The sequence below is a fragment of the Agelaius phoeniceus genome, chromosome 3 (assembly GCF_051311805.1).
Source record: "Agelaius phoeniceus isolate bAgePho1 chromosome 3, bAgePho1.hap1, whole genome shotgun sequence".
Taxonomy (NCBI): Eukaryota; Metazoa; Chordata; class Aves; order Passeriformes; family Icteridae; genus Agelaius; species Agelaius phoeniceus.
The window spans coordinates 88,906,472-88,930,101 of NC_135267.1; the positions used below are offsets into that span (position 1 = coordinate 88,906,472).

The window sequence follows — 23,630 nt, forward strand, 5'->3', positions numbered from 1 at the left end:
GCAAAGAAAATATTAAGGGTTGACTGCACAGCTGCTGTGAAAATGGCATGTGGGTAGAACAGGGAGGACAAACCATGCCCCAGGAACTCACAAAACTCCTCTCAGAGAGACAGTACAACTCATTCCACTTTAGACCAGAAGCACAGCAAATGAAAACTTATCCCCTTGTGAACCACATGGCATCTGTCTCATTTCTGGTAAGCAACAGACCAGAAGTTACTGGGGTCCAATTCAGATGTCAATTCATCAAAACAGCCCCTTATAATTGCCAATTAAATATGACCACATAGATATATTTTACATGTTTCAGGTGCATTCTAACACCTTGTATTGTAGCAGAACTAATTCTGGAAAGATCACTGAAAGCAAGACAGATATACAGCCCCATCCAAAACAGCCAAACAACCCTACACAAAATGAAGACAGAGAAGCAGAAAGTAAGCAAATTTGTTTATGGATATTATCTTGGGTAACAAAGTCATCCATTTGCTAACAGTTATCTGGATTTAGAAAGCTATCTTCCAAGAATTTACATCCTCCTTGCAAGTCTGGAAACAAGACTTACTTGCAAAGCAGAAGAAAAAAAGCTCTCATACCCTGCTCTCTAGCAACTCACATTAGAACCATTCATTTAAGAGGTAATTAGCAGAGGTAGCGTATTTCCCCCTAGAAACATTCTGCAGTCCATCTTTGCAGGTCCCAAACACATAGCTTTGCCTTGCAAACCAGTTAAGAGACAGCCAAATTTGCTACTGTAAATGCACAAGTGTGATTTGGCAGGAACCAACAGAGCAGGCCACCCTGCCCCCAGTTGTCTCTCTCAGCTGCCACAGTCCAATGGCCCTCAGTAAAATAGTCATGATGGTCATCCAGCTGCTGTATCATCACTGGGCTTGGTGCCATTAAAAAAAAAAGGGAAAAAGGAAAAACCAGCCTACAAAAACAACAAGAGATTCTTCTTCACCAACTCCTTTGTTGGACAGTGTTATTTTATAAAACTAGGAACTGAAGAGCTAACAGGTTTTATTTATTTCTGTGTTTAAAAATACACGGGTTTAACATTATTCTGTTAAAGGCGTGCTCTCAGCCATGAGTTTGTTCTCACCAGTAAAAAGAACAGGACAAGTCCCAGTATCTTTCTTCCCCCTCACCATCTGTTTCATGCTCTCAGGCCCTCCAAGGTCAAATCGCCTTTAGGGACTCAAATCAGAGATAAGATGTAGATGACATTTCTAATCTTCGTTACACAGGCACAGAATTTATTAGTTTTGGATACAAGGAGCTTTATTTCCAGTATGAATGAATACAGAGCCAAAAAAAATAAACCATGTTACCTGGTTTGTTTGGTGGACCACATCAGCCAAAATCCCCAGTTGTAAGAGCCAACATTGCCAGCACTGAATAAAGGCATTTCAGACTGTATGTTGGACCTCAGACTCAAGAAGGGAAGTTTTCTAAATGCAAACAAAGAACTTTTTCTTTTCTTTTTCAACCTCAAAAGTAAACACAAAAAAGTAATACTAAGTGTTCCATTCCTGGCTCTGAGAAGCTTCTGGCTAACTTTAAGGGTAGTGCAGTCAACTGCACACTCTTGAGAACAGCTATTAAAGTAAACAAAACTGCAGCTAAGGGTTAGTCATGCCAAACCTCCTCTGTCTACACCCTGCAGCTCAAAGCACCCAAGTCCCTGATGGCAGAACCAGTCCTGCTCCCTTTGGTAGGTGAAGCAGAAAAATCACACTGCATCAAGTGACAATATGTCCTCAGTTCTCCTCACAATCAGTGTCACTGGTTTAGATGGGCTAAACACAGTAAAAGAGAGGACTAGTGGTTTAAAAATAGGCAGGGCCATGTTTCTCCAACACGTGATAGGAGCACATCATTCTGCCACAGCCTGAGCTTGTAAAGGCTGTCACCAACTGGCCTTCTTGGTCTGAAGGAGAGCATTTTTGTCCTCTCAGAAACACAGCCCATCCATACCATAACTTAGGCTATACAAAAGGAATGATAGAGTAGCCAGGAGGCCACAAACACCCATAAAAACAGCTTTGAGTGTGGCAATCTTCAGGCTGCCTGATTTGTTTCACTAGATTCCTTCATGAGAACTCTACAGCCAAAGGCTGTGACTAAATAACAGCTGGCACAGAGAAGGAACATTTGCCAAGCTCAACAACCAGGATTCTTCTCATTGTTTACTGAGATACCTCAGCTTATGAAAATAGGTTCCCATTTTTAACACAACATAAAGAACACAGGAGGCAATTTGTGAGATGCCAGGGCAAAGCAGGCTACAAGCTTTCACTGAAAGTGTTAATATATCCACAGAAGCATCTGCAGAGCTATGAAAGAGCATACCATGTTATTTGGCCATTTGAAAACCTTTCACATTCTTAGGCTCAAAGGCAGAGTGAAATAGTGAAAGAACTGTTAATTGCCTCTTTCAAATATATTCTCATTTCATCCCACCAGCATATGCAAACTGAGTCCCTTGCAATGCAAGGGAAAGGGATAAGTAACCACAAGCCAGAACTGTCCACTGTTAAGAGCCAGAGAAGGTTTGGTGAGAAATAGGCTCTGGCTTTCAAGAATCTCAAGGCAATTTCTTGCTTTCTCCTTCACAGGAACAATTCTACTCCCCCATAACATTTTCTTGGAAGTCACACAGATTCTGGCAAAGCAGATGTCAGCTTCACCTTAGGAAGGCAAGTCAAACATAAAAACAAAGTGGATTTCAACAGCAAAGGTGTTCCAGGTGTATACTTCTTGAAAAAGTACCACATCTCCTTTTCAGCACATATTTACTTAGAGGTTCTCTGATGATTTATGCTCCTCCTCAGTTCATCTCTACTCTGTGTCCCCTCCACAAGCTGAAATTTTTTTCTGTGTCTCCTTCCCCTAATTCTGTCCCTCTTCAAGGTAATTTTAGAGTGGTAGGAGTTAGGAACAGATATGCGAAGAAGCTGTTTGGCTTTACAGTCCTGCAAGAAAGTTACAATGGCCCTACTGCTTTTGTCTCATTAAAAATCAGTGAGAAGTACCACCTTTCTGGTCAGTTTTGCTCTGACAGACAGAAGCATCAGAGAAGCCAATGTAATTGCATACTTCTGTTTCATTTTAAGGGGTTCACAATTGTAAATACTGGAAGAACACCTAATCCAGTCAAAATCCAACAACGCCAACTATGTTGCTTACTGGCCTACAGAAACACTTGCCATTGACATCATCTCCAGGAAGCAAAGTATGTTTTATTCAGTTGTTAATATTGTATCATTAGGGAGAGACCTCAATTACAAATTTGCTTCCAGTTAGCTCATGTCATGAACTTCCATAAATTGCTTTTTTAAAGAAAAAAAATACATAAAGCTAAAAACCAAAACTTTAAACAAACAAAAAACTTGGACATGAGAAAACTCACTAGCCTACAGCAATGCTGTTAGGGAAACATGTCACGTTGTAAGTTAAACAAAACTTCCCCTTCTAAGGTACCATAATAAAAATGTACAGCAAAGTATTTATGGATTACAAATATATGTAAAAATTAGATTGCTCCCTCTGTTCCTTCACTTAGGAAGAACATTCATGTGATTCCTAAGTGTATTTCTATACACTTGTCCTGAATTTTAGTTAGAACAAACTCGTGGCAAGGCTGATGCAAGATGAAGGCTCAGATGTTCCATCTCCCCAAAATCAGAAATACAGTTATGTGGCTCCTACAGCGCTCTGCTAAAAGAGCTTCTCTTGTTTGTTTTGTATGTAGCAAATCAAAGTGCCTTGCATCTTCCTCCAGGAAGTTCCTATATATCAAAAGCAGCATTTAAGCATATACCAAGCTTACTTATTCAACCTGGAACTCACCATAGCATTCCTGTTTCTACCAATACCATTTTCACACTACTCCATCCATAATTTAGTTCCAAGACCAGTTAGTTCAACATTTTATGTGCTATTAGATAGGGATAACTTTTTCCTCCTCAGCAGAACAAGATTGTGGAGTTTGAGGTTCCATATGGACTCTCTAACAGCAAGTCCAATCCCAGAAAGGCTGGAGCAGCCCGTTCTGTCACTGCTCCAGACCCCAATCCTCCTGCTGCTTGGAGCAGCCCCAACAAGGCCCACTGACAGGAGTGCTTCTGATTTTAATACAAGTGCACACGATATCCTACAAGCCCTCACTCCTCTAGTCTCCATTTCTAATTATGAAAAGCCCTTCTGACTAAAGAAAAACCCTTGAAAACACAAAGCAGATGTGATGAAGAGGTTTAATCTAGAAAGCACTGAAAAGCACATAGCAACACTCAGATGTACATGATTTTGAAGTCAATTTAATATTTTGGGTTGGTTCCACCTCTTCAATTTTTCCCTGAATTTTAAAAGCAGACAATATTAAATTGCCCTCTTCTGAAGAATTTGTGGGAAAGGGAAAGAACTTGTGCCAGAAGAACCAGACAAGAAAAACTGAAGGAAGCAAAAACCAAAGTTTCCACAGTATTTTTTTCAATTTGTCTGAAAGTTATTAAAAATTTTTTAAGAAGGTTGTTGATGTTCCAAGGTTTTGAATCTCATTTTGAGGTACAAGTGACCACCCTGTATTTAAAGCAAAATACACATTACTTACATATTTTCAGAAAACATTTCTTCCACATTTTCTGTGCATTTGCGTCTTCTCAGAACATGAAAATTACCAAAGGTCACCATGCAATTATTTTTCCTCCAGTTTTCTGCCTGCCTCTTAAATGGATTTTTTAAAGCCACCAACGTTATAAATAGAAGAAATCTAATTATTTCACTGCAGCTTATTATGAATGTTTCTGCATGTCACAAGATTTCCTGTATCACTGCATCAGAAACTGTCATAAAACAAACGACTGCAGACGAAGGCATGAAAGCAGAGTACTGCATGCTGCAATTCCAAACAGCAGGTACCACCATCATGCCTGGCTTTAGGCAAGGCCTCTTCTTCTCATTCTTGATCCATAAATCCACACAGATGTTACAAATGGAAATGTCTGTCTACTGACAATGTATCTGGATGTCAGAACCTGCATACAGCTATGGTGAATGCAATCAATGTCTCTTATTGACAATTCCCAAAACTCTTCACTGAAATTCCACTTTAAAAAAAGTAGTTCCACTAATAAAAGAATAGATAGCATTTTCCACTCAGCATCTGAAACTTTGCTCCTGTTTATCTAGGGAAGATTCTGTAAACAAAGCCAACCAGGAGACATGGAAATGCTAGATATCCCTTTGCACAATTAATACCACAAACTCATTTTGGCTTACCATGGATTCACTGATTAGGAGGAGGAGAAGAGCCTCTTCTACATTGTCTTGAGGGCAGTACACACTGAAAGACAGAACACATTTTTCTGAGGAAGATCAAGAGTTATCCTGCCAGCCTCTTTCTCATTTCACAAGAGAAGCAGTAACTTGAAACATCTAATGAATAATTCATTTGCTAGGCAATACTGTCTTTGCAAGTTCACACAATTAAAAGCTCTGCAATATATCTTAGATGAGCTATGCTGAACCCTAAATAGATTATTTCAATTTCGTAGCAAAGACAGCCCTTTGGCTGGACTTGCTTCTTCCTGGGGTGGGGGGGAAACACTCAAAGTTTAATGTTTTATTTTTTTAGCAGACTTTTTAGTGGAGAGTTGAAAAACAAGAAGGCACAAAACTACTACATGAATCAGTGACATAATTAGTAGTACTGAAGAATGTTCAAATACATTCCTTCCTCCTTCCAATGAACTGAAATAAAAATGAACACTTACTTCTCTTCTGAGTACAGCTCAGGCCTCCGACAAAGAAGATTGCTAACATAAGACTGATATTCCTTGTTCATGAACTCAGGAAGTGGATCAGATAAAGGGCTCCAGTAACAGTCTTCACTGAGGGAATGCAGAAGTACTTGAGCTAACTGTTTGGCTGCAGTCTAGAGATCAGTACAGAAAAAGACATAAATCAGTGAAACCTTCTCCAACACAAAAGATTCACTCCTCACCATGTTCCACCTTGGGAAGGAGATGTACCAGTGTGACAGCACCACTCTTCAGAAAGCTGGAGTAGCAAAATCAGCTGCTAGGGTCGACAAAAGGATCAGTTTCTTCCTTCCTGAGAAAAGACCAAACTTCTGCATTTACATGGTCTTGTTGCAATGCTCTAGGAAAAAAGTTATCAAAAAGGCCTGACATCAAGGGATGCTTTGGTGAACAAGGACAACTGATTGCCATATGGACTGCTGAGACAATCTCCCAATAGTTACTATATAAGAGTGTGATGACACAACATTGTGTTCTCAGCCTCGGAATTTTGTATGCAAGTCTCAAGACCAGAGGCAACGTTTGTGTTAGCTTTAAAAGATCAACCTTTTATCTGTTAATGTCACTCTCCCTTATAGACTCAGAGTTTCGTCTTGGTACTGCTCCTCTCTTCTTCTTGCAGCAAAGGAGAGAGGAGTGAAGATGCTTAGGAACTTTATAGTGGGACAGCAACATCCCATGCCCTTTTTTTACCATCAAGCAGCCAAAGACCCTTCAATAGCTGCTTTCCGCTTCACATGCACAGCTGGCAAGCTGGGCCCAAAAGGAGGCAAGTTAATTCACTTCCCAAAGTATCTTTGGCATTTACCCTTGCCTGATACCCATCAAATCTCTAATTTCTTGCACTGTACATAGATGAGCCTGCAAAGAAGCTCAGAGACATCACAATGGGTGATGTCCTCTGTGAATTCTAAGCAGCACACCACTCTATGCTGTAAGTAAATCCTGCACAAAACAGAGGGCAGGCTGAAACTTCAGCCCTTCTGTCCTAATACTTGCAAATAGTATTTTGCAACTTCTCTGACTACTGGGTATGCATTTTATATGAAATGTACATTTAGAGATGTATTATGAGCCCACCAACAGTAATTGTCTTTTAAATATCAGGACACTTATGTTATAGATGTCATACCTCAAAATCTATGGGATCAAATAAGCCACACTTAAAGTTCCTATTCCCAATTACAGCAAAATAACTTGCTTTGATGCAAGACTCCTGATTTTCACCCCCCTCACCACACATGAATTCACTGAATTAGTCTAAAATGCAACTACAGTACCACCTCTTAAAACATCACAAAGGAAGGCTTCATTGATGGCAGTGGGCTGAGTGTACAATAGTGTCTCAAAGAAATGTCACCATGTGCAACTCCCTGGAAACCCCAAGACCTTCCCTGCCCTGTTACAAGTTACAGAAAGCTGTCTGTTTCTAACTAAGCTTTTCTATGCTTTTTATAGCAAGTAACTATGAGCAAAATGGCCTAGGGCCCTGCAACATTAGCCAGTATCATTTTATCATCTCAGTGTGTAATCATTTAGTCAGTTTTACCCTAAGGAGTCAACTCTCCTATATTTTTTTCCTATAGTCTTAGAGGGGAGGGAAAATAATTTGCCAGCAATACAAATATCTCTACTGGTTCACACAGAAGTAGGAGTACAGTTTGTGGTAAGCCATTCAGAAGGCAAGCAACAAATACTTCTAGTGTCTTTAATTTTAACATACAGTACAGTAGCTGTGTAAATTAGCTTCACTCTTGTTTTGAATAAGACCAAACAAACCAGAAAAGGCCAAGACTCTGATTTATGTTATTACTGCCTTTGGCTAAAAAAAGCATCATTATGCTTGAAGAACACTGTGATCCCACAAATTAGGAGAAAAAAATAATCATGTGTTTTACTTTCATGCTTGAAAAACTTGTTTAATTAAGCACAATTCTCCCTTTGCCCTCTTGATGGCTCTTTAAAAATAAATAAGAAAATGAAAATGCAATTTCTAAATCTCAGGAAAAGCTATTGAATGAACACCTTGAGAGTTCCCCTAAGGGACAAATCCCCCAGGGGAGTTGTACAGCTGTCCCAAGTTGCACAGGGACAGGAGCAATTGAGCCACGTTCTATCACAGTCTAGGAGCAGCAGATGGTCAGACTCATTTCAGCAAAGTGATAAAACAGGCAAGCACAAAAATTCTGCTGAACTCTGATCTCAGTTTGGAAAAGGATGCAACCATTTGAGTGGACAATTATTTAAGTAATCTCTTCTAATTTGCTGGACAAGCTTCCACATGCATCTGTAGTCTCAAAAACACTACACAAACCCATGCCCACCTCCACTGCCCAAGTTCTCTGGAATGACACAAAACACAAAGCAGAATCAAGTACAAGTTTAGCTGTAAGAGTATCAATGCCTTTAGGGCTGCAAAGCTTTCACTCCCAGGACTGTTTTTCTGCAAGCTGTTGACCTTTTCACCTCCTGAGTAACTTCAGGACAAGATCTCTCCAAGGGGAGACAGGGAAGAACCCATTAAAGGTCCAAGAAGTTAAACAGGCACAGAAGTATTTCTTTACCTGAGACATTCAGGATAAAAGGATATGAAGATGCAGAATGCCAACACAAAGAAAAAATTAAAACAATTAAAATCACTCTGTACTGTATTGAAGAGGGTTTTTACAGAAAGAACACTGAAAGATGTCAGTCTAAAAAAGCACTGCTTGTTACAAGAGACAGAAGTACTTAATGCTTTACATGAAAATGCAGAAAGGTGTGCATACACACTGAAACTGAGAAAGAAAAGAAGACAGCTTCACCTGAGCACAGCACTGTCAAACTAATAACATCTCTGTTTCTACTAGGGCTAGAAAGTGCACTGAAACCAAGAAAGCAAAACAATCAAACAAAAAAAAAACCCAACAACCACAAACCAAACAAAAGTAACCTACACACCTAGGTCTGAAAGCCTGGAGGTTTCAATTGGGCAGGTCTTTGAATTAAGGGGATCACTTGACATACCACTTCCAAAAGTTAAAAAAAGAAAAAAAAAGAAAAAAAATAAAGCCATCAATCATGTGAGGACAAATACACTTTTGTGCTACTTATTGGTCAATGAAGAGAATTCCTGCATACCAGACTGTCCCACCCTCCCATCTCCCATTCCCTTACCATTTTGAAGGTCTGAGTAGCTTTTGTTTCTACAGTCCGTAGTATTTCTCGCAGACTCCTCATTCCTTTCACAATATTTCTATGAGGAAGACAGAAAAAAGATAAAAATGAAAAACCCCCAAAATCAGCACACTGGAGACAGAATATTTTTATGATGTGCCAAAGCTCAACAACACACCTGAAGTTCAAGCAACCCCTGAAAAAATCACTGAGTGAGCAGTAGCGAGACAAGTCACTCTGAGGCACAGCCAGGACAATGGCACAGAGCAAGCAGTGACTGCAGCATTGCCTACTCCAGATGGCTTCCTAAGAGAAGATCACATTCACATTTGATGAACAGAGGGGACATTTGGAAGCCTTTCATAGCTCATATTTATAAAGCAGATGCTTCTCCTTAAAAGCATCCACATCTCTTCTTCATACACACAGATTGTACTTGTTTGAATTATATTGAGCTTACGTGATGCTTTTAAATGACGATTTCTTTTAGGTGGTGCTTAAATGCTTTGTGTCTGATGGTGCAGGCACATGATGAAATTACAGTGGTTTAAACAGTTAATTATCAGGCAGCTAAGTTGCAGTAACCATCTGCAAGCACAGCCTAACCTGCAGTAAAAGGGTTAGACTAAAAAACCCAAATTTAAAAAAAAAATCATTATTTTGCATACACCATGAGCAATTAAAGCTGACTAGTTGCCAAATGCTATCTTAATTGTGCCTGTGCACTCTGAGAGATACAGAGAGGAAAGATTAAACACTGTACATATCAGTTAACACACTGGCAGCCTATCAGCTGTTGAAGGCTAAGGACATGGCCCCTCCACTACAGTAACTGCAAAATGGTTCAATGCACATTCATTGCAGGGTCAAAGCTACCCAAAGACATACAAGCTAGCAGAAAAGAAGCAATGTTGGACAAGACAACAAAATAAGCAGTTGTACTGGTACATTAACTGTCACTTCAGCTTATCCAGGAGAATTTTCTGTGCAGATGAAAGCTAAACTTCATTTACAAACAAAGCCATAAAAACCTTCTCTGTCAAACTGATTAAATTTTGAAGGTAAGCAGTACAAACTGCACTTGTGCCTGCTTTCATGCACTGCAAACCTTCTTGCACTCCAGAATCAACAGCAAACATTTCATGGCAACAAAAAAAAAGGCAATTATTTTGGAGGTGCATAGATAAAAATGTCATCCTGTTTACCATGAATATTGGCTACATAAAATGCCACCCTAAAGCTTGTAGTTACCATGACACAGACTGCAAATGCATATGGCCTTACTTCCAAGCAATACTTATCTCAGTTTCAAATTGTGAGGTAATCTGTAGACTGTCTAATCATGGGCAGTGTACAGGCACACAAGAAAGTAAGACAAGAGCAAAAAAGCTGAAGACTTGTAGAGAAAAGTCAGATGCTGTCTTTTTTCTTTCCAATTTCTCCCAAGTAAAAAATGTGCTTGGAGTTTATCAAGAGGAAAAAAGGTCAAGAATGTTTTTTAAAGTTGGACTTAAATACTTCAGCAAGCATTCCAATGACAGGGCCAAGACACCAGGAGCTTTTTTGTGGCTCTAGAATAGAATATACCCACGAAGACGCAGTTCTGGACCTTATACACAAGTAGTGACCAAATCCAACAGAACTGCTTACATGGCATTTACTATCAGATATAAAAAATTAATAAATTCCTCCATCAAAACACAATTCAGCTGCCCAACTGCTCTTCCTGATTACTGAAAACTACCAGCATTTTCTGTTCTTCCATGGGCTCCTTAGAGGCTGGACAGAAGAGTTATGGGGTATAACAGTTCTACAGCATTTTCAAAAATACATTTATTTAGGTCTCCTGTTAGCATAATGATATTTTTCTTAAAAAAGTGCCAATGAATTGCATTAACCAACATCAGGAAGAAGACAAGTGACCACTTGCAAAGCCAATTAATTTCACATTTGGCACATACTTCCAAGATGTGGAAAAAGGTGATAAAATGAGACAGTTTTGTTCCTAGAAAACTGAGGCATCATTACAGTTCAACATTTTAGACAAGGCCATAAAACAAGTTAAGCCTCCTGGCAGAAACACCTTGCTCTGGGGTGGGAAGAAGGGGAGAAGAAAAACAAGGAACGGACACACCGAAGTGAATGAAAGGCTAAATGGCAAATTGCTGCCCATCTGCCAATAGTCAGGGCTGGAACCATGCAGCACATGACAAATGCGTAGGAACACCATTAACAGAAGGCAGGAGTGCAAAATGGGCGGCACAGGAGGAGCACCCAGCACTCACCACCTCCCAGACAGCTGCCCATGTGGTCAGGATCTATCAAAGAGCACCCACTCCATCCCCTGAGCTCTCAACAATACCAGTTCTACAGGACTTAGGATTTGGTTTGGCAGCTTTTGTATTTTGACCTTTATCAAACATGACTGAGCTGTGACAGGAGACAGAGCACACCTGCCTGCAAACACAGGAGTTTGTCTTTCCACTCTACTGTTCCAAGCCAGGAGAGCATCTGAGCACATTTCATTTTGAGCATATGAATTGCTCTGCTCATAACAATAATGAACTCACTGTTCCATTAATATATGCCCTTTATATACTAAATGTGCAATTGAAGGGACTTTTTTTTTTAATTAGGACCTTAAGAAATTAACAAAAAGTATGTATTTGGAACAGAAATACATGCTATGTAGGTGACTGGATGAGGATGCAGTCATAAAGCCTCTGGCAATCCATGGTGCAAACACTTGATCTTACTTAGGTTAGAAACTAAACAATCTTGAGCCTCTGCAGGACTTGGATAGAGGACTACCTGGAAATCCCAGGTAATGTTGCCTCAAGCCATGAGTGAACATTAGATCATGGAAATTAAATTAGTTGGAAGAGTCCATAGGCCCCTATTGTATTGCTAAGAGGCCAGAAAAAGAAATGAGGAAAATCAGGAAGGGAAAAGGACATGATCATTAAACTGCCTTGGTTTTAGTTTTAGCCACAGTAGTGGTTAGAGCACCATTTGAAAGAAAACATGAAGAGCAGTCTACGATTCAGTTACAGCTAATCTAATAAAAATGAACATAGACAATCATGGGCACAAACTGTGACAAAGAGCAACTTTGGAGTCCAGTCAGGCCAGCTTGGCATAAAAATTTGTTTTGTGCATGTACCATGTCAATATAGATTAATTACCAGTCCATGAATCAAAGCAGTCAAGCAGTCATATCAGAGTTATGTCACACAGTTTGGTTAACATTACATAAAATGTTAATATACTAGAAAATAAAGAAGTACACTATTTCCTATGCAAATTGCTGGAAAAAAGTACTGACAATAAAGGAGTGGACTGTGGACACAGAAGTTTGCAAAGACAGTCCCCCAACAACATGGTCACCAGCAGATCATGTTCTTATCCCTACACATTTACTGCTAAAACAATCAGTTGCTGACAGATAGAAAAGAACATCTTGAGATAATTACTTGGTAGTTTGCACATCACCCCTCCAGAGTAAAGCAGTACCCAGAGCACAGAAACATCAACTACATCACTGCCTTTGCCCATCTCCTTTTGCATCTTTGCACCTCACCCAGGTTTCTAACAAATCATATCCTCACCTTAAACAGCTGCTCATACATAGACACACGAAGAAAGGGCAAAAAGAAATCAGCCTAATATTCACACATCTGCATCAGAGAAAAACCAAAACAATTAATTAACCAAAACCCAAAACCTGGTGGAGATGATAACCTTAAGACAACTGGCTGCCTCTTACAGTATGACAGCATCTGCCTTCCTATGTTCTGCATCCACAGCATCAACATTCCTCACTGGAGGGCCAAAAGAAAGCTTTCTTGGGCTCCCGCATGGCAAACAACTGCAGGAAATGCATCTTCAGCAACACGATGTTTTTACGTGGCATTTTACTAAAAGCATCTGTGACTTCTACAGCTGCAAGATCTGCTGTTCCTTACAGCTGGCAGTTCAACACCTGAAGGGGAGACTGGACCTTTCTTTTATATTGGTGTCTTCTTTTCACTGCACACTGCAAGAAAAAAGGGCATCCCTGACCACCCTCTGAGAAGAGCATATCTGATCCTGCCAGCAGGAACAAAGGCATAACAACAGCACTTGTATCCCTGAGTTCTTCTGCCTGTTGAGAGAAAAATAAAACACTTACTATTCCTTTTATACACATGCAGCACTGGGGAAGGACATCCCACCTGATAGGACCTACTCCCTGAGAGCTTGAGCAGTCATCATCCAAGGCTTATTTCCTTATTTCCTACGCTGGAAGCAATAAGGGGAACAAAAGCATTTCTTTGAGCTGTTCAGTATCAGGTGGAGTAACCTACTATACTCATGAAGCATCCTAAAAAGCTTCTTCCCATATCCCTCCCCTTTCCATAACATATCCCAATGCTGCTTATGCCCTCTGGTGGCAGAAACCACACATTAGTATCAGCTGCGGGGGCGGACAAGTTGCCACGTCCCACCAGGCTCCTTTTATCCCAGCGGACTTTGCAACCCTGGATGATGTTTCTCACTTGCTCTGCAGGAGGTCAGGAGCCCGTGGGATTCCACTGCCATCCCAGCTGCAGGAGCTTCATTGCTCTTTCATCAGGAGACAGCTACAGAGAACATGTTGCTGCTATTGCAGCTTATAATCAAAGCATGGCTTAATTCACACATGTATTTTGTTTCAAACTGTGTTTCTGTAGAGTTTTTTGTGGTTTGTTTTTGTTTGGGATTTGGTTTTTGTTTTTAAGGCTATCATTAAAATAATATGGGAAGGGAGCACGCAGGGCCCACAGTAATGGCCAAAATATCCTGCTAGATATAATGAACTCATCACGGATAAAGACTGAATTTACAATGTTGCTGAATAAAATGAACATGAGTTTGATATTCAAAAGGTGCCTGGAGGACATCAGCACCATATGTTCTAAATGGGATTTTATTTTACTACATAGTTAATGAGCTGACTGGCAAGACCTGAGCTTTTTGTTTGCCCTGAGAAGGGCAGAAGGTTAGGAAAGCACACACTGTGCCACAGCTGGCCAACCCTCAGCTCACCTGGGAAAACACATACCAAGCAGTTACTGAGACTATGCTTTACAAGTTCATACTTTGCTTTATGCATAAACTTGTACTTGCCTGACTAAAGGGGTCATTTTACAACATCTGAGCTTTGTGTTTTTGTAAGCCTCCAGGTTAAAACAAGGCTTACATGAAGGCACATCTCATGGATATGCTTACAGGTACAGCTTTGCTCTACACACATGGAGAACTGCAGCTATTCACAGTTGCATTTAAAGTCATCCTCAGGGATAAAAAGGTAGCAAAAAATCCCTAAAGAAGAAGCAAGCTGCTCCTCCAGCAGAATCAAAAAATAGTATCAGTTTTCTCCAGAAGGATTTAAACTGATTTCTTCTGGGAGTTTTTTCCCCTAGTTTTCTTCTTTTCAACCTTCCCCTTTTTTTTTTTTTTTTGCTTTATTTCCATTCTACTCAGCAGGGAAAGAAGTGAAGAAAATGAGAGAAAGTATCTTTCACTGGGGGTGAAGGCAAAAAAAGACAAAATTAAATATTTGTGAACACAGTTTGTGGTGAGAAACCCAGAATCTGACTCCTTTATAATAAATGGGATAATATGGTGCAAGAAGAGGACTAAGGAAGGACAGAATCTTACAAGTACTGTTTACACATGCTGAAGAGACACTCTCCTACATGACAAAATCTCTCCATTGGATAACCAGAGTTAATTATGTTTTGAAGACATGGCCTGGTTTAGGGAACAGCATGTCCTCACCAATGGCCTTTGGAAGTGGGCATTCACAGAGTCTTTTCTGCTGATCTTGAGAAGGTTTTTCACTGAAAGCTCATAAAATTCATTGTAGGCTTGTAGATATTAACTCCTCCTGCCCTTTTGAAGCTCACTAGGAGCTGTGTTTCAGAGGCATAATAAACACCCTGGAGTAGCACTGTTCCTGCCTACATTCTCCAGATTTGGGGCATTGATTGGTATATGTAAGACCTTACACAAACAAACAAACAAATGAAAGAAACTATCTGTAATATTTTACTGAGCTCTAAACCAGGTGCTGAATATTTTAAGGGCACACAGCAGTGTAAATTCCACTTTCTCTCTACAGTCAAACTCCCCTTGTCTCCACAGGGAGCAAAGCTGAGTCAAGACAAGAATATTGTTCTACCCCACCCTACCTGTAGGTCTGGAAAAATGACGCTTAAGACTCCTAAGACAGAGAGACACAAACAGAAGAAAGGGAAGGACACCGAGGAGACTTGAGGTGAGCCAGCAGCCAAAAGTCATAACAGAACATAAGAAAAAAATTAAGTCTTCATCTGAGACAAAACATGCAACATTATCTAATTTTATTAATACCTGCATCCACCTACCCTTTTTTTAACTGAGTCACATAGGCACTCTGTAGAGCTGCTTCCACAAAGTAGGAAAGTTCAAACTCAGAGTAAGCCACATTGCTGCCCTTGATACTCCTTGAATGTGTGTTGTTTAAGGTCTGTAAGGGGAAAAAAAAGAAATATCTTGGAATACAGGTAACTGTTGGAACTAGCCAGGTTCTCGTGAGCCAGTAACATCTTCAACAATTAAACGTTACACTTATCAGCTATTCAAAAATGTTATAAAATCGATTTTAAAATATACAATGACTTCCATGGGATATTCTGCATGCAATATGAGTTTTGAAACCTTTCCAACCTTTAATAAAGTAAGTAGAAAGCTGCATATTAACACCAACAGCTTGGGAAATACTACACAAATTACAAAGATCCAGTATGTTGCACAGAAATAACAATACAATGTTTGAATAGCTTTATCTATTTCAATATAACATAAATATTTGTTAAGAGTTAGCAAGCTATCAGGAGTCCTGATGAAAGAATCTTAATCTTTCCTCTATTTGTCCTATCAAATCTTCCTTGGTTGTGCTTCCTTACTGGTAACAAGCTGCTTCCATAGCTGAAAGTTGCCTCTCCAAAGCAGGGTTTTTCATCTAGCACTGGAGAAGGACTATGAACTTCTACTGTGTCTGCCATCAACCCTGCATTTTCATGTCCAGAGACAACTATGTGAAAGAAGGTTGTAGGGAGGTGGGGGGTCAGTCTCCTTCCAAGTAACAAGTGATAGGACAAGGGGAAATGGCCTCAAGTTGCGATATAAGGAAAAATTTCTTCACTGAGAGAGTCCAGCATTGGAACAAGCTCTCCAGGGAAGTGGTGGAATCATCATCCTTGGAAGGGTTCAAAAAGCATGTGGTGCTGGCACCTGGCAACATGGTTTAGTGGCAAACATGGTAGTGCTGAATTAATAGCTGGCCTCAGTAAATTCAGAGGTTCTTTCCAACCTTACTGATTCTATGATTCTAAGTGAATTACAGGTCAGACTCTTTTCCTTCTTCGCAGACCCAAGCTGTCAGTAAAAGAAATTTACAGTGTCCAGCACTGGCAGGAACTCATCCTTCCACAATGGAAGGACAGTAACAATTTCAATTTCAAGACTATTCCATTTTTTTTTTCTGCAGAGAAACAGAGCAGGTCTCCTCCAAGTTGTCTTTTTAAATGAATTTTTATACATGCACTAAGCTTACTTTTTCTTGTTCCAATGCAATTAAAAACAAAACCTGACACAAAAACACACCTTTGCTACTGAGAAGAGCAGAAGTATCTGGTCAGAAGGTCAAAGGCCTTTCAGTTACAGGACAGATAACAATGCTGTTAACAATCAGTACTGCTGATGTCAAACATAATGTGTGGCATAGGAAGGGCATGGAAGCATGTGGTATGTCCTCAGCTAGGCAAGGTCTGCATGTGCCCAGCAAATCAGCAGCACCTACTATCTGCATGGCTCAGTGGAAGGCTCCCAGTGTCCATCCTACCAACCACTGGCTAAGCAGCTACTTGCTACTAATCACAGAATGGTTTGGTTTGAAAGGGACCTTAAAAGACCATCTAGCTTCAACCTCCCTACCATGGGCAGGGACACCTTCCACTATACCTGGCAGCTCCAAGCCCCACTCAGCCTGGCATTGAATACTTCCAGGGATGGAGGACCTAGGTTCTAATGATCTGGATTCCTCAAGGTTCACTTGGAGAAGGTGAAGCACTGGTAATTAAACTGCTATGGCTGACCCAAAAAGGTTTCTTTCAGCTCATTAGGGATCTCAATAGCCACTGCTGTGCACCATTTACACAGCAGGTATGTAAAATGCCTTGAGTTCCTTCACACCAGCACCTGCCATGCAAAGTTCATAGTTCCTCTTAAGTAAGGCTAAACTTGAGATGCAACTTGTGCATCTCAAAGTATTTGGTGCTTTACCCCAGGCAGAACTTATTTCCAGACCTCGTTCTCAGAAGAAATAGGTAGAGACCAGCTAAACTGCTGTTTTGCAAATGATTTTACTGAGACACCTCACTTCTTCCAATTTGTTCTCAGACTCCTTGCTATGATCACTTGACATTTCTCCATTTTTTCATTTTTGCTGACAAGCCCCTAGAAATTTCACCCAGGCCATACACTAAGCACATTTCTTCTTACCTTCTCAAGTTCCTGCAAGTACACCTGGGCAATAACAAAGGCTCTCTCAAAACAAGCCATGACTTCCTCCTCCCTTTCACACAGTCGAGCACGTGAGGCAATTGAGTTGGTTGAGCGCTCCAGTGACAAACCTGCAAAATGGCAACATCATCTTTAACTGAAACCTACCAACAGCAGTATGGCCATATTATTCTTAATTTACCAGATGACAGAAAGGCTTTTCCACATGTGGTTTCCCTCTTTGATGACTTTCAGGACACTACCCCCATGAAAATACAATTCCTACACATGCAAGGCATCTTTGTCATGCTGCTCTAACACACAGTACCACTGCACACTCCTATTGTGCCTTTCAAACACTTTATGAAGGCAGGACACACAATCCCTCTGGCAGGAATCAGCAATCAGAGAAATTAAGGCCTATATTTCCAGAGACAGCTACAGATCTTGGGTGCCAGTATGAACTGAATTTGGTCATTTCTAGGCATCTGCTACTTCAAGTGAAGCTTTTAATAAGCAGCAGTGTTGAGGGAAAAAACAAACAAAAAAATTCCTAACTGGAAAATTACACAGAAACAAAGTTGGAAATTCTGAGGCCTCTCTTGGAAAATCTGAGCACATGCAGATTGCTCATGGACACACAGCAAGCTCTTGGCAAGGCACAAGAGACTCTTAACCACAAGATCATTCCCTTTCCAAAGGAAGGAAAAAACCCTCGGTTTTGTACTACTGAACTTCTTTTTTGTATCATTATCCAACACCACCAATAAACACAGAGTATGCTAATTGAAGATGCACAGCTACTGGTCCCTACATTAAAAATTTCTACTATCAGACCCTTGTCTGGCATCATACTATGACATCCTTTACACCCTTAAATCTAATTGGATGGGCTACACACCCATATCCCTGTTTTATTCTGATTGGTACAGGTTCTTATGCCGCACTGGATCTCTACAAGACACCACTGCTTGAAAACTTGGATCTTCACCAATCACAACTGCACCGACACCTCACAGCCCAACACATGTTGCCAAAAGTTCAGCACATGCTTTCCAATGGATTTTTTATATAACAGCATTCTCTAATAACAGTGACAAACATGTAAGATGCAATACAAAATTCTACTGTTCCTGACACAGATCCACAGAGGTGACAAAAGAAGAAAAGAATTCAGCTGTCCGGACAGCTCTCCAATGAAGTAATTTCAACTGCTGCAGCACGTAGCAAGGGATTTGGGAGGACCCACCACAGGCACCAGCCATGCTTTCCTGGACTTTCACAGTTTGAGAGGCACAGCACCTCAGTCTGCCCATTCCAGGAGTCTTGGCAATAACCTGCTGTGAGGCAGAATGGGCAGCCAGGCTTCCCCATGATGTATGATACAGTCTGGGCACTCATGCTGGAGAAGCCTGAGGTTCCTAGGCAGTCTTAGCTTTGTTTACTTCTAATGTTCAACATTTGTTCTGTCCCCTTGGTTACTCCACGAGGAGTTTCCCTATCTCATGTCTTACATTTGAGCCAGACATAAGTTAGTTCAGTGGGTTGGGAAAAGGCCTCCCTGGTTCAAGCTCAGGAGGTGGCTCCCCATTCCTTCTGTCCTCTCACAAGTCAGAAGTACACAGTGTGCTCCCTCAAAGATCTGTATCTTGAAGGAACACACGTTCATACCTTTCACCTCTGAAAATACAGACCAGAGTAGAACAGGAGGACTGAATTTATTTCAGACTGACAGGGTGTGTGGGACGGGGATGACAATCATTTTGCTGCTTTTAACTAATGCCCAATCTGTGTTTTCTTCTTCCTTCTGGAAAACACCTTGTACAACATCCAGATATAACACATTTTGTCTCTAGTTCATCTATGAAGTCTCTGTCTTTATATCATGGGTTGTTTTCCTATTATTTTGATGGTTCCATTCTCCAACCCTGTAACTTTGTAATGAGTGAATGAAAAAAATGCTCATTAACTCTCTCTACAGGCAAAGAACAAACCAAAAGTATCCAGCACTACAGTCAGAACAAATAACCTACAAATATTCTTCTTACACCTGTCTCAGTTTTATCTACCTCTGAATTCCTAGTCATTTCCCTTAAGTGAAAATAAATTTTAAGAAGTCTGCATTTCAGAGCCATTTCCCTTAAGTGCAAAGTAGGGTTGAGGGCCCTGCAAAAAAAATCCAGTACAATCCACTGACATTCATATACAAGCAGCATTTAATCAAACTGCAAGAGCTATCCTAACACAGTCTGTATGGGGGTGTTTACCGTGGGAGATGTCACACAGATAGAAAGGCTGATAAAAAGCCATTTACATACATGCTACAGCCCACTGCAAGGAGTTACTACCTCTAAGCTCCGACATGGGGGAGGAACGCAAGCAGCCTCTGCCAGCATCAGGTACTGACAACAAACATGCCCATCCATGCAAGGCAGAAAAACAGAGCTGGGGCTGATCAGAGACAGGGGAAGGAACATCTCCTGAAGGATTCTTGCCATACTAAGTGTCCAGTAATACACAGTGTGTTGAAACAGATACTATGCTACACTGCACTACTTGTAAAGGGCTAGAGGGAAAAATGACCCACATGATGCAACATTAGTCATGGTTCTCTCTCTGTTACTGTATGCACTGACCTCATGTCATTTGAGTACAAAATCTTCCACAGAATCCAAACAAGGCTATTCTTCCCTACCACAGAAATGCAATGAAAAGAAAAATTAGAGCAAGCAGACTGCAAATCCAGTATACAAGGGGAAGAACAGAAGAAAAACAACGTAAGTTCCCTACTCTTGCAGCCACCAATTCAGTTCCCACAGTACAAAGCCCCAAGAAAAAGACAGGCTTAGGATGCAGTTGGGTAAGACTTGACAAGCCCACCAGCACAAAGAGCACAAATTCCACTAATTCTTGTCCATCCTCCAGTTAGCAGCACAGAAAAGACTGCAGCACAACACACAATTTAAATTCAACTCAGTTTCCACAATGTGTCAGAAAGCCACTCAAGTGCATGTTACTTCCACACTGGGTTTAGCAAGAAAAGTAGAGCTATTGCCAAGACAGAATTAGCTTCCAAGTAAATCATAAGGCAACATGCTTTCTTGTTAGCTGGTTAAGGTAAAGGGACTCAGGTATTTTTCACAATCAGCTGTGGTAAGAAAATACCAACTTAAAGCTTACCTATCCTAAAATTGTTCTTATATGAATCAGGTGCCCAAATTTAAAAAGATACATACCTATATACTGTAGTAGTTTATCATACAGTGCAGACAGTTTTCTAATAGAGTATAGCCCAGACTCAAGGTTTTGAGACCTGTTTCAAGACTATCCTTCTTTAAAAGAACAAATTCTACCCACTTCAGAGGAAGTACCTTTCTATGTATAAAAATGCTGCTTTTCTCTCCTGCATAAAGGCAAAGCTTCCATTCAACTCTTCTAGTACTCCCAATGATTCATCTCTGGCTCTTCACCTTCCTATAATCTTTGCCCCTTCTTCCCTGCCTCCAAATCTAAGCTGCATTTATGTAAGAAAAATCCCAAATCCATAAGGTTTGTAAGATGTACCACTGAAGTAATCTCTTCCTTGAGTTGAAATGCACTGCTCTCATATATGGACATCTGAAAGGGGAAATTTTATGAAGGTGTATTTCCACTTTCATCTCAGTCATGCCTGGCTAAAGGAAGACATTGATATTATATAGCTCCAATGCTCTAAGGTGATATTATTACCAGAACTGGAACATCTATGTGCACATGGACATGTGATATCAGAGTCTCAGCAACATAAATGGGATGAAAAGTCATGCTGGAAAGAATCCTTGAAGGTACATGGTCTGACTTGCTACACAAAGAAGGGCCAGCTCAGGTGTTACCCAGCTTGGTCTTGAAAGCCTCAGTGCACAGAGGGAGACTGCACATGGACTAGGGAGGAGACTACGGTGGCTTTACATTTCTATGGTTCATAAACTAGCTCACCAAATAGCAGCACTCCTCCTTCTAAGTACGAACAATGTACCAATCCTTTCCTTTTTACACAGATTTCAAGCTTCCTATACTTGGATGAATTTAGACAACCAGGGAATAGGTGCCAGAACTCACGGTCATCACTTTCACCAACAGTGCTAGCCTGCAGCTGCTAAAATCCCATGGCCCAGGAGCATCAGGGCTACCTGGCAAGCTGAAGAAGAGATCAAAGAAAAGCAACAGCATGAAGAGCATGAACCCAAACTCATGTGTTACATCCCAGTGCTACGTGTTAAACACACCTATGGCAACCTGAAGCAAACGACATCTTAGTGTGGAACTTACAGCCCTGCCAACAGCACCAGCCCCAGTCTGCAGAGTAAGGTTCCACTGTCTGTGCCCCTGGGCCACACAGACAGGCCAGCCTCTCCAGAAGACAGTGTGATGCTAAGGTAAGTGCAATAGTTTTACTCTATGTACAGGAAGGTAAGTCATTTGTCTTGAGGTAAGCCATGCATGATGATATTGCATGGCAACAGCAAGGAAACTGGTTGTGTGCACATTCCCATCCTGGAGAATGCCAGGTCATTCTGGGTCAATGTCCCCAAGCAGAGGATGCACTTCACTTCTACCACGTGGCCTTCAGGCTAGCTCAGAAATGTGGCTCTAGGAAATTAATTAGCATTGAAACAAGACTATTTTTAAGACTTCAAACATATCCACGTGCATGCTGACTAATCAACATTCATCAGAATACCAAACACTTTTCAGAGACAAAATTCAAAAGCATAGCCACACCACTCTAGAGATGGTATTACAACCAGTTTGCCCTGCCAGCTAAGGTTTAAACTTAAGAGCACGGTCCTCAACTAACCTATTCCATTACAGAGTCTTGGAAAGCAAAACAGCCCAAACCCCAAGAAGCAGCAGTTGGGATTAGTTAGACACAGGCAAGACCCAGCACCATGCATTATTTCTGCCACAATCCACAGCAGTTTAAATAATTCACAACCTAGTCTAGACACTTTTCTCCCCAGCAACTAAGCCATGATTTTTTTCAGCAGGACTTATTTGTAGTGGAAATAGAAGAGGGGGAAGAAAGGCCTAGAAGCCCTTGATTTTGAACACATTGATTCATACTGCAGCCCATGAAAGGTGGGGACAAAGAGACAAGTTTTGCTGTTCAAGAAAGCTGCATACTTCTTTGATTGCTGCTTCCTATTATTCAGGATTATTGTACATTTCTGGCAAACTGTTACAATCTTGAAGTATCTTTCATGTAAAAGTCTCAAAGGTAAAAAGGCAGAAAATTCCAGTAACCCCATGTACAATTATCTGAAGACCTAACTATAAGCTGCAAATGAAGCTTAAAATTTAAGCAACCTGTGAAGGCTGCTCAATGCACAACTCAAGACCTCCTTCTCCCCACTTGCCTACGAGATGCAATAAACCAATGCTAACAATATTACTCCAATTATTTTCAAAGCAAGAACTCTATCTGGTTAGACCTGTAATTACAGCTCAAGTTTATTGCTAAAATTAGGACAGCTTTTTGATCAAGTGGCTGTGAAGCCAGAAGGCATCAAGCACTCCCCTGAGATGCAACCTCAGTGCCCTGCCCCCAGTCAATACTGCACAGGCTCTGCATCACACCACATACCCTATGCACAGCAGAAATCAGCAACTTTAATCCACTGACACTAATTCTTTGGAGCATATCCAGACCTGCTCAGCTGGCTGTTCTTAACCTCCATGGCATGTCTTTTAATCCTTGCTTTAACCTATAATACGGTGGTCTCCAAAATTCCTTGACCATATTAAGAAAAAAAAAATTTGAGCATGCATACTCAAGATACACATATAGCTATATAAAGACATTGCTTCACAAACTATTTATTATATATTTTTTCAAAAATACCTTCTAGATAACATGCTACTGACAGCTACCTGTCAGCAGAGAAAAGCCCTGCAAATCCAGAACACTTGACTTTTTTAAAAAGCAAAAAGGCAGTAATTCACCTTTAAGTTTGACAACTATTTTAACCATTTTGCCATGAAATAACCACTGAGCTGCAGTGTGTACAGATTTTCATGGTCATTCCCCATCTCATTACAAAC

The 23,630-nt window shown here is 40.7% G+C and overlaps 1 protein-coding gene across 5 annotated transcripts in view; it reads right to left on the bottom strand.

The window, feature by feature from the left end:
- Positions 1-23,630, bottom strand: part of TTC7A (tetratricopeptide repeat domain 7A) — a 202,282-nt gene that overhangs the window by 163,407 nt on the left and 15,245 nt on the right. For 4 of the 5 annotated variants that reach the window (XR_013181455.1, XR_013181454.1, XM_054628768.2 and 1 more), the window contains 5 exons: positions 17,550-17,680; positions 15,392-15,513; positions 8,982-9,060; positions 5,778-5,938; positions 5,284-5,347 (listed from right to left, as the gene is read on the bottom strand). Coding sequence is in view for 3 of the 5 variants with exons in the window: in XM_054628768.2 (XP_054484743.2) it covers positions 5,284-5,347; positions 5,778-5,938; positions 8,982-9,060; positions 15,392-15,513; positions 17,550-17,680 (557 nt within the window). In the remaining 2 variants the exon portion in view is untranslated. Of the gene's footprint in view, positions 1-5,283; positions 5,348-5,777; positions 5,939-8,981; positions 9,061-9,159; positions 9,419-15,391; positions 15,514-17,549; positions 17,681-23,630 lie in introns of those variants that run through there. The other variant, XM_077175822.1, reaches the window with a different exon arrangement.